At 38.8% G+C, this 17,210-nt stretch overlaps 1 protein-coding gene across 1 annotated transcript in view; it reads left to right on the forward strand.

The window, feature by feature from the left end:
- grid2 (glutamate receptor, ionotropic, delta 2) overlaps nt 1-17,210 on the forward strand; it is a 535,908-nt gene that overhangs the window by 369,597 nt on the left and 149,101 nt on the right. The window contains exon 8 of the mRNA XM_062417751.1: nt 2,491-2,610. Within this exon, the coding sequence (XP_062273735.1) occupies nt 2,491-2,610 (120 nt within the window). The remainder of the gene's footprint in view (nt 1-2,490; nt 2,611-17,210) is intronic.

Raw genomic sequence — 17,210 nt, forward strand, 5'->3', positions numbered from 1 at the left:
GCTTCCGTTCCAGTTTACAGTGTGTCAGCAGCGTGCTTTACTTACTGTGTTTGCCTGTGTGTTTAATCAGCATTTTGGTATGTGGGGCCATTATGATAATGATAAATACTAATTTGCAGCTGTTGATGAAGAGCTCCACTGATGTTGTTTGGTGTTTGTTGACAAATTCAGAGTGGGGGATAAAATCCAACTGCTGTTTCACTGATCCAAAGGTCTGAAGTTTCTTCTGTGTGTCAGCTGTTGGGTAACTGCATATGTTGCACTACCCTGCCACTGCTATATATCCACCCTTTAGACTTGGTGGCTCAAGCAGTTAGGTTAAGGATTATTTTTAAACTTTTATTGATCATTTTTAAGGCACAGAAGGTTCTGCAATGCGTCCCAAGATCCTCAGGCAGGGCCCATGAGGCAGTCTCAAAGTCCGAGCTTAAATCTACCAGAGTTATTAGTGCTGTTGTTGTAAAACAGACTCATTCACTTTCAGCTTACTTTCCAGAAGCTTTCAAACATCCAAAACCAGTTCACCTCCATGTCTTCGGTCTTTCTCATTTCTCGGCCTTTCACTCATTCTCTGGGGCCCAGTGACATATTCTTTACATCAGGTGTGCTAGGGAGCTGGAAGGCATTCCCCTCACTAAGGGGACACTGACTGTGTTCAACTAAGCAGACTTATACAGGGAGCTCATTTTTGTCACGTTAATCACTCTCTCTTTGAGGTTTTGCTGTGTGTCCATGGAGTGCCCATGTGAGAATGCAGCCATAGGACTCCAGCAGATGGCAATGACCTTGTTAGGCTGAACCAAGGAGTCAAGGAAGAGAAGGGGGATGCTTAAAGGTTTTTTCTTATTTGTTTGTTTGTTTGTTAGCTATTTATTCAGTTCATTATCCATGTTATTTAATATGTATTAGGCATTAGTTATGTGTGCTTTGTGGGAAGATTAGTAAGGTTAAACTGTAAATATATATTTTGAATTTATTGTGGGAGTGTCTATATGCCCTAGACTATAAAGTTTTGCTGGTACCTTAGGGTAGGTATACTGTATATGCCAGGTGGGAGAGCAGTGTAGTGTGTGAAGGAGAGGGAGCTCAGGTTGGGTATATCACCTCCGCTGCTGGAATCTACTGCACCTGTGAGGCTGTTTGTGTTGTGCACCATCCTGCTCCATGTTTGTGAGATTTGTGGAAGTTTTATCTGGCTCTTTTCTCCATCATGCTTTACACCTCAATACTGCTGGCTTTCATCCTGTTTGTAAGGGTTCACCAACATCAAAACCATACAGAGTGCAATTAAACGAAAGATAATAGTTGTGAATGTATTGTACCAATACTGAGCTGCCAACATTAAATACCTGAATAATTGCGAAAGGCAATGAACAATATCTGAGTGGGAAATTAAAATGTATTATTGAGAATATATTGGAATACTATAGATTAATAAACCAAATAATACATTAACATCTGTACACACTTATAAACTGTGTTTATACATAACACATTAATAATACATAACACATATGTATATGTAAGACATATGCACACATATATACATTTATGCACATACATGTGCATGTTGGAGAAAGACTCTGGGCTTCAAACTGGTTCCAATGCAAACCAAAGCATTACTTCACACCTCACTACTTTCATCTTTACTTACAATCCATGGTTAAAAGAAACGTGACCAATCATAATCCATGAGGTTGGAAAAAGATGAAATACCGTCTAATGTGTACTCAATAACGGCTCAAATCCTGTTTCAAACCCACATAAATGAGAACTTACACACACAGACAAACACACATGCACAAACAAACACAGAGAATGAGTCACATTAAGGAGTACAACACCTCTCCTTCCCTGAAGCAGGCACAGTGTCACTTTCACTGACTCACAGTGTCACTTACACAGGTCACACTACCGGGAGGCAGGGCAAACATTGGGACTGTGTGTTTGTGTGTGCTTGTGAGATAATTTACCTTTCCACATACAGCAGTGTACACTTCTACTGCAAAAAATGCCCAATAGTGCCAAATACACTTTTGTTTTAATCAGCTTGGTACTTACATAGATCTCTGCATGCTGTTGACTGCTCCATTTTCAACAACACTGAAACTATTCTGAAGTGTTGTTTCTTACTAAAGGCAAAACATATTCCCCAAACTTTTCTTATCATGGACACAGAAAGAAGCAAACATGCAAGCAAGCTCAAGTGTGCTAACACAAAGTCACAGATATTTCTGTGTATTACAACAAATGCAAGTTTGTTATTCAGCACCAGTATTCAATTCACAAGGGACAAGCGGATGATTCATGTCTAAGTTTCACTCTGAACAGCTTGCATGATTAATCATATCTGATGTTTAGCTTGAGAATCATAACAGCAAGAGCTATGTCCGTCACAATGTAATGATCAATATTACCAAACAACAGTCATTGTAAAATAAATCAGTAATCAAATCAAAGCATTTCTCCTGTCCTGTCCTGTTCCTGCAGTTTGGAGTGAGCGGCCTCACCAGTTTCCTGGAGTTCACAGACAACGGCACTAACCCCAACATCTTCTTTGAAATCCTGGGAACAAATTATGGAGAAGACAGGGGACGAGGAGTCAGTAGGGTAAGTAGTTAAAAGAGGACCCCTGTGTGCTGAGCTGCTGTGGGTGAAGGGGGAATAATTTCTGTTCTTACAGGCAGAGTGGATTTACATAATTCCTCGATTTACCATGAAATTTCACTGCACCTGCTCTCAACATTATTTTCATCTCATATTTATTCACGTATTTCTTCACTTGTGGCTGTCACCCCTATGTAGCAGAGTACAGCCCTGCTATCCTTTATGTTTTCACTTTTGGATTGTGCTGTACAGGATTACATTTTTCTAAACCATCTATATTTGAGGCAACAAATGCAAAGAGGCAGTTGAAGCTTTTGTATAATTGTATCTTTTTAGTTCACAGTTAGTCCCTGTCTTTGTTTTCCCCATGTTTAGAAGCTTGTTTTTTTTTCTTTTCTGTGTACTAGTAGGATATGTCATCAGCCCAGCAGCTCACCTCCCCTTTAATAGAGATTGGTGTTAATTGGATTAATTAGAAGCATTTTCAAGTGGTATTTGGTAATGATACATGCATAATGAATTTTAACAGGGGCCTCATGAAAGACATCCTTACCCCTCACATGCATGCTCACGCATATTCATAAAACTGTTTATTGATTGTGTGTATGTGTGCATGTGTGTTTGTTTTAATGGCAGTGTAAAAGTGTAGTCACAGGCATGTAAATGTCTACTCTATTTGTGCAGATTGTCTATCAATCATTAGCTGATGCCTTAAACTCAAAGCTGGGATTTAAATTATGTACTTCCTGTATAACTTCCTATATTTCCGAGTCTTTCAAATGTATACTGTTTACAGTATTAGGCTCAGCATAACATACAACATTATGACATTCTCTTAAGATCCTAAATTCATGTGTGGATACTTACCTACAATTTATTAACCTATTTTTCCTTTCCTCATGACTTTGTACATGTTTTGGATGGACTGTGAACTCTGAAGGCTTCCCTGTTGTTACTGACAACTTGGTTTTGGTGAATTGTAGCATATAGGCGTGAAAAGAGTAAATCAATGTATGAGACCCAGACTTGTTATACATAATCCTTCATGAAGTACTTTGGACAGGGACACATCTGTGTGAACAGGTGTAGAATGTACACACATTTGGACACAGAGAGAAGCAGCAACAAAAATTCCACACACACACACACACACACAATCACACTGTGTCTGTCCTCCTTACCAGAGGGATTTCCTTACAGATAACAGTTGAGATAGTGAGCTGTGATTATGGATAATGTGGTGAGGCACCAACATAACGCAGCATGCTATCACAGACAAAATTAATCTTTAAAGCACAGCATAATTACATTAAGGCACAATCCCCTAATCAGAGAGCATAATTACTTCTGAGGGAAATAAGGGACTTGTTATACAGTATCCCTGCCACAGTCTCCCTTAATAATCTGAACATTTGTTGGACTGTCGTTGGGATTCAATTACATTTATATATGGAATCAAATGACTAAAGAGAGGTTGATATTCCTCTCAGACTTTTCTTTTGTATCTGAATCGAGCCTTTTCAAATAATGTTGAGACCTCTGAAAAGGTTTTCATACACTGCATGTAACCTGCAATAAATGCAGGTCAGGTATATTCCAGGCTGGGGAAATGGTTAGTGAAAATAACCGGGTTCTGACCATTCCTCCGCTGAGAGGAAAAGCCTGAGAAACATGACCCTGTGTGTGAAAAGTGAAAAGGATATTAAAGCCCTAGTGAAGCAGTAGCAAATACATTGGCCTCTCGTATTGCTCTCATATTCCATTACCTGCATTCCCATGCATGCATGTGCAACTGTAAAGATGTTAAAGAAAATGGCTAATCAAATCATTAGTGGAATAACAAAATAGGGCAGGTCTAGACCATACTTTTTAATTTACAGAGACCAGACATTCCTCCATGAGCAAACACTTTGTGCCAATGGCAAGGAAAAAACTCCCCTTTAATGGGAAGAAAGCTCGAACAGAAAGAGGCTCTAGGTAGGTGGCCATCTGCTTTGAGAAAAGAGGGAAGGGGCAATGGGAGAGTGAGAGATAGGGGAGAAAGAGACACAAAGAAGCATGATTTATTCTCTTTAATGGACTGAAAAGATAAAAAGAAAGTTTGAAGGTCATTGAAGACTGATGTAAATCTAAAAAAAAAGTATTGCCATGTCCCCAGATTTACATCTTCTCTTATGTAATGATGAACAATACTAAATTCTGAGGTTTATATTGTAGATATATCACCACTGTGCAGTGGAGATGGCATAATAATGCATCAAAATATTGTAGTCCAATATGATTGGAATGCTTTCTTCTTGCTACATTAACTTTTAAGTAACCAGCCACTACATAGTATATTTGTATCCATTCAGTGACTAAAGTGAAAATAACTGAAAATGAAAGCTCAACTCCAAAATATTATTGAGTATACTCATAATTGCTCTCTTCAAAGTAGCTGTTTTTTGCTTTTCTTTTGTATGTTTGTTTTTTTGTTTTTTCTTTTGGGGTATTTTTTTTAAATCAGGAAGCACAGAAACCAAAATCCCAGTAGGACCAGTGTAGACTTATTATTCAGTGTTACTCATACTTATCTGATCAAATGAAAGAACAGTTTAATTTCCTTTTTACAGATTGAAGGCAACATTTCTTTTGAGGGAACTGTTGCATTTCAATCAAACACAGTGGAGGGAGAGCTGTTTTGGCAGCTACTCTATTTGTCTTGTCATACATTTACTTCGTAGAAAATGTCTTAAAATTCATACAAGATTGTAACAGTATTGTGTATTTTCCTTTCACTACAGTAACATGATAGAAAATCATGAAATCCTCAAATAGTGGCCGGGGCTTTTATTTACCTCAATTGCAGAGGGTATCCGGCCTTTCTTGAAGGCAGGCTTAGAAAGTGAGCTTTATTTCTAATTCCCTCTGTTTGATAAAGATATTTTAGACCAAAGCTACTTTGTTTTCTGATCTGGTTGCGTCTGCTCTGTTACTTTTTTGTTACTGCATTACTGGTAATCAACTTACTCTGACATGTAGAACAATAATTCTAGCGCTTGAGTTCCACCTGGAGCATTTTAGCAGTGTACCACTTAGATGAGAATGTTCATGGATGTATGCTCGCCGTCTTTGCCAAGTTACCCTGGTTATGTTCATTTAGTGTCGCTGCCATCATTATTATTGTGTCTCCTCTGGCCCCCTCCCCTTTTTGAAGCAGTCAACTACAGGGCTACCCATTCACTTATAGTACTGGACTTACATCCTGCTAACTACTATTTATGATAACCTGGCATGCACAGTATATAACATGCACCAGGTGTTTATCCACCCTGTTCCCCAACCCCCAAATGATTTTGGGGCCAGCCCTTATTCGACCACATCTTAGGCCATTATCAGAGTCTGGCTTTTAAGTGACTACTGTCTTGAGGAAATATGGTATCTGCTAAATATTTGATCTTTAGCATTTGCAGACCTTCCTTACAGCAATCCTTGCTCTATTATTTAGCCTTTACTCTGTGGTTATTTTGTGTCTTAACAGTTGCGGGCACTTAGGTTTCACATGACAATGACCTTTCCTGGAAGAAACATGTTAACTCTTGAACCAAATTAAATTAACATTGGTTGTTTTTTCTGAATAAATTATAGATAATCTCTCTCTCTATTTCTCGCTATTCTACCTCATCCCTACCCCATGTGCATAGCTCTCATACCATATGAAGTCAAATGTATTTCTCTTGTTCCCGACTGCTCTCATGACATTACGAAAAATGTCGATAATGGGAGCATCATGTATTTTATATAGGCAAGCCATCCAGTATCCGCATGTAAGATATCTGAATTATGGAAAACAGGCAAGAATTCAACTCTACCACTGCAACCACTGTGATATAAAGTGTTTGCGTGTGCCTGCCTGATAATACTAAATATACACAGCACTGTATAAAATCCCCTAATGGTGATATTATTGTGACATTCTTTTGACGATACCACTTAACCTGAGCTTTGTTTTTCTTTTGTCCCTCACTGTTCTGTCTTTTCTTTCAGTCCTCTTTTTATCCCTGTTGAGAGTCTCACTAATCACAAGCACACAATCCTATGTTTTTTGTTTTCCTATAAGTTATTCTCATGAGGGCCTCTCTATTTATCTGCAACTCCCTTCTCTCTTAATCTTTTCTTCTTTTTTCTCTTCCTCCATTTTCTAACTCATTCCAATCTTCTTCCACGTCTTTCAGTCCTCAACCCCTTGTCATGCCATTTATCCCTATCATACTTCACACATATGCATAGAGTTGTCTAGTGATAATGATAACAGTGGACACCTGTGATTGGTCATAATTATAACCACTACACTGTGGTACAATTGGCTTTCTGCTCCATTACCTTCAGTGGCCTATGCACAGGAACCTATATCTGTAACTCTATATCTGCAGGCATGCCAGGCTCCACTGCTCTATTATATAGAGGTGACAAGTCTGCCATGTGTAATTGCTTCATTAGCTATCTGTGACATCTGAAATGACTTCAGAGTGGAAAAAATGGCATCAGATTTATACTTGAGAACCAGAGCAATAAAAAAAGGGTTGTGGCTAAGCAGGGGAAAAGCGGGGATAAGACAGGAAATGATGAGTGAATGGAGAGACACTAATGTGTTGCTAAATTAAGGAAAGGGGTAGCTGTGATGAAGAGAAAGGTAAAATGAAACGTGGCTGGAGAGACAGCAAAAACTCGGGTAGATGATCAATTCCTGAGAGATCCAGTATAGGTCATAATAGAGTCACAACCATTACACTCTTTCTCTCACACATGCTCAAGCTCTCTTTGTCTCTGACACAAGCACATATTCTTCATCATTTGGAGGAGAGACAGAAATATTCTCCCTCTTTAAAAAAAATCAATGGCCTGCAAACTGCAGTGTTCTTAAATTGGGGTCACCTTAAATTACCGTCTCCAGTCTCCTCTGACATATGTAATAAATTACGCTAAGTGACATCATAGAGTCACGAGACCTTGGAAGCTGCCTCACAGTCGTGTGATCTTGCGAGAAACATTTCCTTCCATTACATGTTTTGAAGGATTGAAAGACTTTTTTTTTTATGTGATGGCTTTATGTGCCCACAAACTCAAACACAGATAATAGCTACAGTTCACTAAGGAACACACACAGACCCATCTACACACACTCATTTGCATTTTCTTCTGGCATTATTGGAAATGCTAAGCTAACCCTGTTGGCTTTGCAGGACAATTAATGTCAGCCTGCATGATTGTCAGTACATAGCATACAGAAAACATTGGTTTACCATTACTTTCAACCGAGCACATACACATGGATGCAGAGGAGATTTTCTATCAAACATAGGCAGTAGTTGCAAACTGTGTTTATTACTGTTGATAGTCTCTTCCAGTAGGCTAAGCTAACACACCAAGCTGTTGCTTTTTCATAAAATATAATGGAGAACAGATACTCTCCGCAAACACATATGTTAACCTATGGATTGGGATGCACAAGTTGAATCAAACTTCTCTGTAGTGTGACTACTAAATATTTCATTTAAATTGTTCCAGCTATATTGAATTTACCAACATGTCCTTATAACAAAAACATAGAATAGGTCTATTTCGAATGACTCTCAAAATGACATGTGAGTGTTTTAAGAGCACTCTATAGGACAGACAGTGTTTTAAGATTGACCTATAGGAGCGTATAGGAGAGTAATGTGAATTTATGGTTTATCAAAACTGTTACAAATCACTGTCAAAAGATGATGCTGTGACAACACTGTAGTGAAGGTATGGGTAGGTTTAGGCACAAAAAACACTTGATTAGATTTAAGGAAAGATCATGGTACGGGTTAAAATGATCACTTGAAACAGGGTTAGTACCTCCTTAAGTTAGGCCACCTTGATAATCATGGCAACAGTTAATACAGTTTACGGTTTGAAACATGACACTCATGGAAGTGGGAAGCTAACAGTCCTCTCCTGTACAAACTATGAAAAGACTGAACTTAATGGATGGCCTATGTATGTTTTTTTTTTTTGGTTTACCTGCCTTGGAGAGCGCACCAGCTTGACACATTTTTTTTTTTTGGCCTTCTCAAACACTGGCCTATAGACTAATATCCTGTTGCTTTTCCCTCTTCAAATGTTACTGCTCACAGTGCAGGATTGCATGCACTGGGACTCATCCTGATATCAGCTGTTCAAATCAAATCAAGTTTAATGGGTGGAGCCCAAATGTCCTCAACGTGAACCTTAACAATAAGAGTCTGCAGCCATGCTAGTGCAGTAGTATAGGCGCAATTCTTAACGTCAGCTACAACAGAATAAATGCCGGGTTGGACTCAAACACACACTCTTTTTAGCCCCCACACTTCTGAAATGAATCCAGCACCCCTGATGTAGTTGTGTACATAATTTTTCATTAATCCAATAGCTTTTCACTCTAAACTTAACACTGTATGTCACAGTTATGGTGGGGCTGGAGAAAAAAAATCAGGGGATCCCTATTGTCATCAGGATACACTGTCTGGACACAATGTCTGTTAAAAAAATGTTGTGCCAATCAATCAATATGCTGAGATATTTTACTGGGTAAGTGAAAGCTCTGACCTGATGATGATGCTGGAAGAAAAGGGAATTCATCCTCTGGGATATCTGTACAAGATATTATGGCAATCTATCCATTAGTTGTTGGGATATTTCTTTCTGGATTAAAGTGGTGGACTGACAACTGACATTGTACCATGCAGCCAGCATGGCTAAAATTCAGCTGTGATATGAACCAAACACAAATACACAAAATATAAAAAAACAAATATGTGGTAGTACAGTTGAATTGACAGTTTAGAGAAAAAGTCTGTAAACAGTACAGTATGTGCAAACTAATTAAACAGTTTAACAATGTGCATGTATGTTACAAAGGAAGAATAGTTAAACCTAAAGTATCAGATAGGACTTAAATTAAAGGCTACAACAAGATTTTACGATATCAAATATGCTGTGGTTGCTAACAGCAGTCATAATAAGGTAATAAATGAATTCTATTTTTTTACGCACAGTGTGCAGAAAGAGTTTGGCAGCCTCTCAAACATGTTTTGAATATAGAACAAAATAGCAATGATGCAGCTCTAAAGGGCAAGTTAGCCAGCGCTATTTTAAGGGAGGTTAGATGAGGGGCGATACCACTGGAACTGATTATTGCAATTATATTAAAACAAAACAAAACAAAAAAATTCCTGCAGGGTGAGATAGTGGGGATGATGAGGAATGAGAGGGAGGCTAAAGAGGAGGTGCAGAGTGAATCACACAGAACAAAGGCAGAAAGAAAAATGGGCATTCTGTGAGTCAGAAAAATGAGACACAGATGGTAAGTTAAAGAGGAAATGAAGTAAAATAAATAGGAGAGTGAGTGAGAGAGAGAGAGTGAGAGCAAGCAAATCTGGGTGAGTACATGCAAAGAGTGAAGGGCGGAAAGATAGTGACAGAGAAAAAAATATCTCCAAGGGGAAAGATCCCTAATTCCCCACAATTTTCCGTCCTATTAGGTATATTTGCATGTATCTTTATTCAGCATGTCACCTGCACCTCCAGGCCAGGTGGGAAATTGCAAAAAGGATGGAGGGGGTGGGCAGAGGAAGAAGTGGAGATGCAGTAAAAAATGTAGAAGTAAAAGGAAGGTGGGAGAGGGAAAAGAAACAGGAGGGAACAAGTGAGGAGAAGAGAGTGAGGAACGAGTAAAAGTCATCAATTTGTTCTGCTTCAGAGATTATCTCCCATCCACTTCTCTTCTTCTCAGTCAATTTACCTGATAGCTCTCTCTCTCGCTCTCTCTCTTTCTCTCTTTCTCTCTCTCTCTCTCTCTCTCTCTCTCTCTCTCTCTCTCTCTCTCTCTCTCTCTCTCTCTCTCTCTCTCTCTCTCTCTCTCTCTCTCTCTCTCTCTCTCTCTCTCGCTGTGTGTGTGTGTTGTTTGTTTTCATGAGGTCCAAGATGTTAAAGGAGTTGCAAAAAATCTGGGGGCCATTCAAAGGAAGACATAGCAAATCACAACCTCATTTCACAGGGACACTCATTTCATTCAGAGAGTCCCTGTGTCCTTCTCCTTCAACCCCCCATTTAACATTTTCAACCTTTCTCCATTTCTCCATTATTCTTCCATTTCTTTGTGAGGTTTAGCCTGATGCCATGATCTGGTATGAAATGACAGAGACCGGATACAGAGCACATTTCCAACATAAGCTTAAGTTTGAAAGACTGTTTAGAAAACTTTTCCACCATTAAAATAATTAATTTCTCACATATATTTTAAAAAAAATATTTGTCATTCTCAACATACAACATACTTTTTTTTTTAAATTTGACTTCAAAACTTAGATTATAGTTCAAAATCATCCTGCTGTGAGCTAGAAAATCCAAATTCAAGGTGGAGTCTGGGTGGGGTGAGGAAAAAACAGCTCAACTAGGATCAAGGTTAACATGATCCTAGTGCCACTGTTAGAAGAGGTGACCCTATGTAATCAGGCCATAAATCTTGAATGGAAACATGGCTTTTGTATCGATAATAGGAAATAGTGAGGGTTTCTCATTCAATTCAATATAAGCAGGGTTTTTGGAGCCAGCATGTAGCTTAAAAGCCACTTAATTGTGGTGCATGCTTCTTTTTGTGGAGACGCTGTGTTATTTTATTATCAACACTATCTAACACCAGCTCTTCATCAACTGAGTAAAAATTTTGAAAGTAATTTCCAGTATAAAGATAAGGTAGCAGTGAAGATTTGATATGTGGTGATTGAGGCTGTTTTACATAATTGTCTTCTTTAAGTACCCTGACATTTTGTGATTCAGAAATTAAGTGTTTAAGACATGCTCAGTCTACAATAGCTTAGCACAAACATTTGAAGTACAAAGTAATATAATGCAGGTGGTTCTTGGATGTATTGATGGCAAGCTAGCAAGATGCAACATGTAAATAACACATTTCTGAAAGAATATTAGTTTTCATTTAACTAAGGGTAGCTGTTTCCCACTGCTTTGTCTTGGGCCAGAGATTTAAGTTGATATTGATCTCACTCCTATTAAGACACCAAACAAGCATATTTCCCAGAATATTGAAGTATTCCCTCAGGGCTTCAGTTCTCAGTCTTATCTTTCATCCTGTCCTCCTCTGAAGTGTGTCTAGGGCAGGAGTACTAAATAGCTATGTTTCCAGCCTTTGTGATAACAGCTTTTAGCCTCGTGAACTCATGAATACTTGAGTATATGCAGGCTTCTTTTGTGGCTTGATTGATGTCAGCGATTTGTTTTAGCTGGAAGGCCGTGTCAATCATGAGTGAAGACACATGCACTGACCAGCAAGTTATATTCTGGGTGACCACAGCACAGAGGATATTGGACAATAATTAAAGCTGACAAAGTGCCTCTGGTGTCCTTGGATCAGCGTAAGTGTAGTGGCTCATGTGAATGTTAGCTGTGTGTGTCTCTGCATGTGTGAGACAGAAGAGAGATATCAAAAAACATCAAGACAGACACAAAGAAGAGGGGAGTTGAGGAGAAATGAGGGCTTGCAAGTAAGTGAAGCCAACAAATATGAAAAAGCAGAAGAGTGGGAGAGAGCATTTTTAACTATTACCTGCTGTCACGCAATCCCCATTGGGAAATTCATTGTGGGGCCAAACAAAAACACCCGTTGTGTAAACAGTATGGGTAACACCAAACACTAGCCCGCCAGCCACTCATCTGCTTCTCTGTTTGTTGAGACAAGCTAGGAGAAGTTTTATTCCCCAGACGCTCCACTGTCAATCCTTTCTCAGTCTCAGCCAAATCACATACTGTGCAGTGACATAAAGAAAGTGAGCATAGACAAGCTGAAACAATATGATTTTTAAGAAAATCCTGCTACTGTATAGAGAGATGCTAATAATAAAATACTGCTGCACGTTATCATTAAAAAAACAGGATTTGATGTAGCTCCCAGGCTCTCAGAGAAAGAAAGATGAAGAAGAAAAAAAGGATGAAGGTATAGCAGTGCTATTGTGTGTGTGTGTGTGTGTGTGTGTGTGTGTGTGTGTGTGTGTGTGTGTGTGTGTGTGTGTGTGTGTGTGTGTGTGTGTGTGTGTGTGTGTGTGTGTGTGTGTGCATACTAAGTTATCATTCTGCTCCTTACCTATTTCTGGAATACTGAACACGTTGTCTGTATAACCCTATGCCTGAAAAAAAGAAAAAGAAAAACATACAGAAAAGTGCTGAGGAAGTCAGCATTGTAATCTCTGATGCCAGCCCCCTCTCACTAACCTTTACCACTCTGCTGCAATGAGATATGAGGTTTTCTTGTGTGCATTTCACTGAAACTAGTCCCTTTTTAAACCTTATTACTGAAAGCATTGTCAATTATTTTAGATAGAAAACAGCCATGTATTCCACAGTTTGTTTATGAATTTTCTAGCATTTATGGACCTATTCAGTGTTTTCTCTTCAAGTGGCTACTCATTTTTCTTGACTTTCAGACCAAGTTAGATGGCGTTGTATGAACATTGATGACATTCCAGCAAAGAAAGGAAATCACTACCTGGTCTCTCTGTCTCTTGGATGTCATGTTATTAACACAGGTCTAACAGCAGGTCTTGTCTGAGTGCTGTGTGAAGTGATTGAGAAGGAGAGAGGAGAACAAAAAATAAGAGGCAGTTATGTTTGAGCCCTCAAGATAATGTTTTTATTTAGGACAGGTCAGAGAGATGTATGGACAGATGAGTACAGAGGAGGAGTGACAGATAGATGGGTGGTAAAAAACAGTAATAAGGAGATTAGATGGGTTGTTGGTCCTTGAGTTAATCTTGGTTACGTAGCGGATGGCTGGGTGGATTGATGGATGGATGAACGGATTGACAAGAGCAGGGATGTGAAGGAGAAATAAGGGGGAGGCCTAATTGCCTGTGACCTGGTAGTAAACATAGCACTACTAATGTGGTAGCAGAGAAATGAGGGAGGGATCAGTGGAAAAGAAATGAAAGTGAGAGAGCAGTGGTATCTGACTCAAAGGTTGTGTCCTCATGTTAAACATACCATGGCTTTGTGAACAGGGGTAGATGACTGGCCTGGAGAGAAGAGGAGAGGGGACCTCAGCTGAAACTTTGATTTTGCAGACAGATTGATTGAGGATTATAGAACAAGAAAGAAATTAGGTGAGGTGAATAATAAAAGTGGTAGAGGACAGAATTCTTAGCGTCTACAGAGACAAATGTGTCATAGAAGAAGGACAAGACACAGTGTATTAATATAATCTAGCCAGAAAAAAAGGGGGAAAAAAGAGCTGAAGTAAGGTGAATCATGAGTGTGTTTGTCAGGGATTAAATCTTTTTTCTCTATAGGTGAGGACACTACCAGGCCAAAGCTCAGTCTGGGGCAAACCTGCCCAGCTAGCAAAAGTTAAACTGCAATCCAACTGAAGAATACAAAAGAGGCAGACACACACTTAAATTATGTTGATATACAGACAGACATGGGCACAAAGACCAAAACCTATGGAGATGTAGGATGGCAACCCAAACCCCAGTTTTAAGGTAGTTTTCCACACCCACCTGAACATATGAGAAATGTAAGCATTTTGGCTGCCAAGGTCAAATTACAACAATGGTACAAGAAGATCTCAGTGCTGCTTTTGATGTGCTGACACAGCTTTGTAATTTTAAAGTTGCTAATATTCCAAGGGTCAGAATCCTCCTTTTGGCTAAGTATGTTTATGCTGCAAGGAATTTAGGAACATACACAAGGAACATACACAAGGACAAGAAGACGAACAAAGACTTAAACATAAATGGTAAATGGACTGCACTTATAGCGCCTTTCTAGTCGTCTGACTCTGTGAGCGCTTTAGACTACATGTCAACATTCACCCAACCTGCTCATAAGGATCTAATCTAATACACATTCACAAACACACACACACACACACACACACACACACACACACACACACACACACACAAACACCATTAACCCTTTCCCAAGGACACCCTGACATGCAGACTGGGAGCAGGGACCACCGATAGTGAATGACCCACTCTACATCCTAGGCCACAGCTTCCCCATAAACATATCACTGTAATGATCACTATTAGGATCAGCAACAGTGAAAATAAATAACAAGGCATATAAATGTATACTGTATGCCTTGCCCTATATATATTTACATATATATATTAGCTTCTGAGTGAATATCATTACCTGACTTTACCTCACTTAACCATGGAATTGGCAAATTTCCCATAAACTTTCCACATCTTCTTAAACTAAATCTGTGCTGGCTCTGTGACAACTATTTCTGCTGGCACCAGCAGAGGCACAGGCTGCTGCAATGATGGAACTGATGAAAGAGTTGCGTGAATTGATGGGACCCATCAGTGCATCTGTCTCACACTGTCCTGGCTTTGACATCCTGTCCTTAACTCAGTTATATTGCCAGGAACATAATCCTTCTGTCTAAAAAGAGCATCCTGTATGACTGTGGATCCAGTCTCCAATTCACTGGTGAAACCATGTCTTCTCTCTACCTAAAAGGCAGTCACTCACAATAACTAGTGCAATTTCGAAATATTTTGTGATTTCCAGACAGGGCAGAATCTATGAAACTCCTTTTTGGTGCCAAGCCCAAAATGCTGACTTTTCCTCATTATTATTCTCATGGGCATACATACTCTTATCAAATAATATTTTAATGATGCTAAAAGTGTAAATTTAGTAATGAATTCAAAATGCTTTTTAAAGTAAACAAGAATTTTGAGATGCTCAAGTGCACTAAAGAGAGTGTAGAGTAGCTGCATGAGTTCAGTTGGTAGGTGTAATCCTGCCTCTAGAGGCCAATCATGGACTCTTCACTCTTCCACTGAATAATCAGTGAATATTGGCCCAAAGCTATTAAGAACAGCAGCCAATTATTCATATTATAATTACTAAGAACTCATTTTTGGTATGAAGTTTTTTTCATCACTGATACACACTTACCATAGTAAGAGTTCCCCAGGCAGTAGTTAACCCCCTAAGAGCCACTTTAGTAAGAAAATCTCAATAAGGAAACAGCATTTTGTTTACCCCTTCCATAATGGTATGACAATGGTATATAGCTGCAGCCTGTCTGTCTTTACACAAGGGGATGTGGGTACATTGTGTACCTGAGCACTGGCTGTAAATACTGGGAAACTGTCCATCATTTGTTTCCTAGCACAGCGTATACTGGGAAAGGTTGCAGTTCCTATGGCCCTTAAAAGGTTAAAGAAATGTAAATGAATCAAAATGTGTTGTTTGTTCGGTCAGTTTCGGAAACATCTTGTCATTGAAATGACACCTCAAGCCTGACCTCTTTGAAAGAAAGCCATTAATGAGAGTTTGTTATTTTTTTGTTAAATGTTTTTTTTTTTTTTTTTTTTTTTAAATCTATGTTCTGAAAATAAGAGCATTAATCTGTCTTTATTTTGGTCACGTTTTTATTTGCCGCCCCTGGTTTTTTTTCACTGTTATTCCCTGACATAGACACACATATAGTTAAACGACACAGCCTGGTGTTACCAAATACAATATGAATAATACAGTCTTTTTTAAGTCATTTCACATGAAACATTTTTTTGCTTTTCGTGTCATTTCATGCCATTTAGATAATAAATTCAGTCATCGACCTATAGTTATGTTTGAGTGAAAGGCGAAGTGATGCATTTCAGATATTGTCAACATCATGTGATCTTTTCTTGTGGTGTTGGAGACCAGTAACCTGACATTTTAACTGGACCTTTTCACTGTTGTGTCAGGCTTTTTTTTTACCACATTCTATTGATCATTTTAACCCCTTTCTGATAATTTTACCTCTTTTTATAAGGTGTTGGAAACCAGGAATCAGTGCACTCAGACTATGTCCACACTAGTGCTGGTAAATTTGTAAACACTTCCTCTTCTCTGTTTTCAGTCAAGAGTGTTTTCCATCCCTGAAATTCAGCTTTTCAATGCTCTCTCAGTAAGTGGACAAATTCTGCAACTCAGTACTTCAGCTTAGCAGTAATGTCAAGAAACCAACTGCCTGGTGCCTCCAAATCTTCCTGTGATCACTTACATCATATATATTATAGTTAACCATGCAATAGCATTTTAGCCAAGAAAGTACCACTCCTCAAATATGGAGTACCTTACTTTTTTTTAACAAATTCTGTTTGGTATCTTACAATGTAGAAAAAACACAGTGTTGTCATTTGCCTGTAAAGAATCACACAGAGTCAGGGGTTGACAGAACAGAGGTTTCAAGCAGTATTTCTAAAAATAGTCTTTCAGTTCAAACGTAGTCTTTGCCAGTTGGAGTTTGGGCATAAAAGTGTAGACTGTTAAACACACTAAATAGCTCTTGAAACATAAAAAAACAAACAAAACAAAAATCAAACCAAGACAAAGATCTTATCTCATCATCAAAAAACTAAAATGGTCACAGTTTGAATGGTTTGGGTGGGAGAGACTTCAGACACTGATTCACGTTTATTTATTTTTTCTTCTTTCTTAATCATGTTTGTAGTCGTTATTTGCCATTTTGATAAAATTGACCTTTCTCTTTCACCATTAGCACCTCCTTGCTCCCTTCCTGTCCCTACCTC

This window comes from Scomber scombrus, chromosome 4, assembly GCF_963691925.1.
Source record: "Scomber scombrus chromosome 4, fScoSco1.1, whole genome shotgun sequence".
Taxonomy (NCBI): Eukaryota; Metazoa; Chordata; class Actinopteri; order Scombriformes; family Scombridae; genus Scomber; species Scomber scombrus.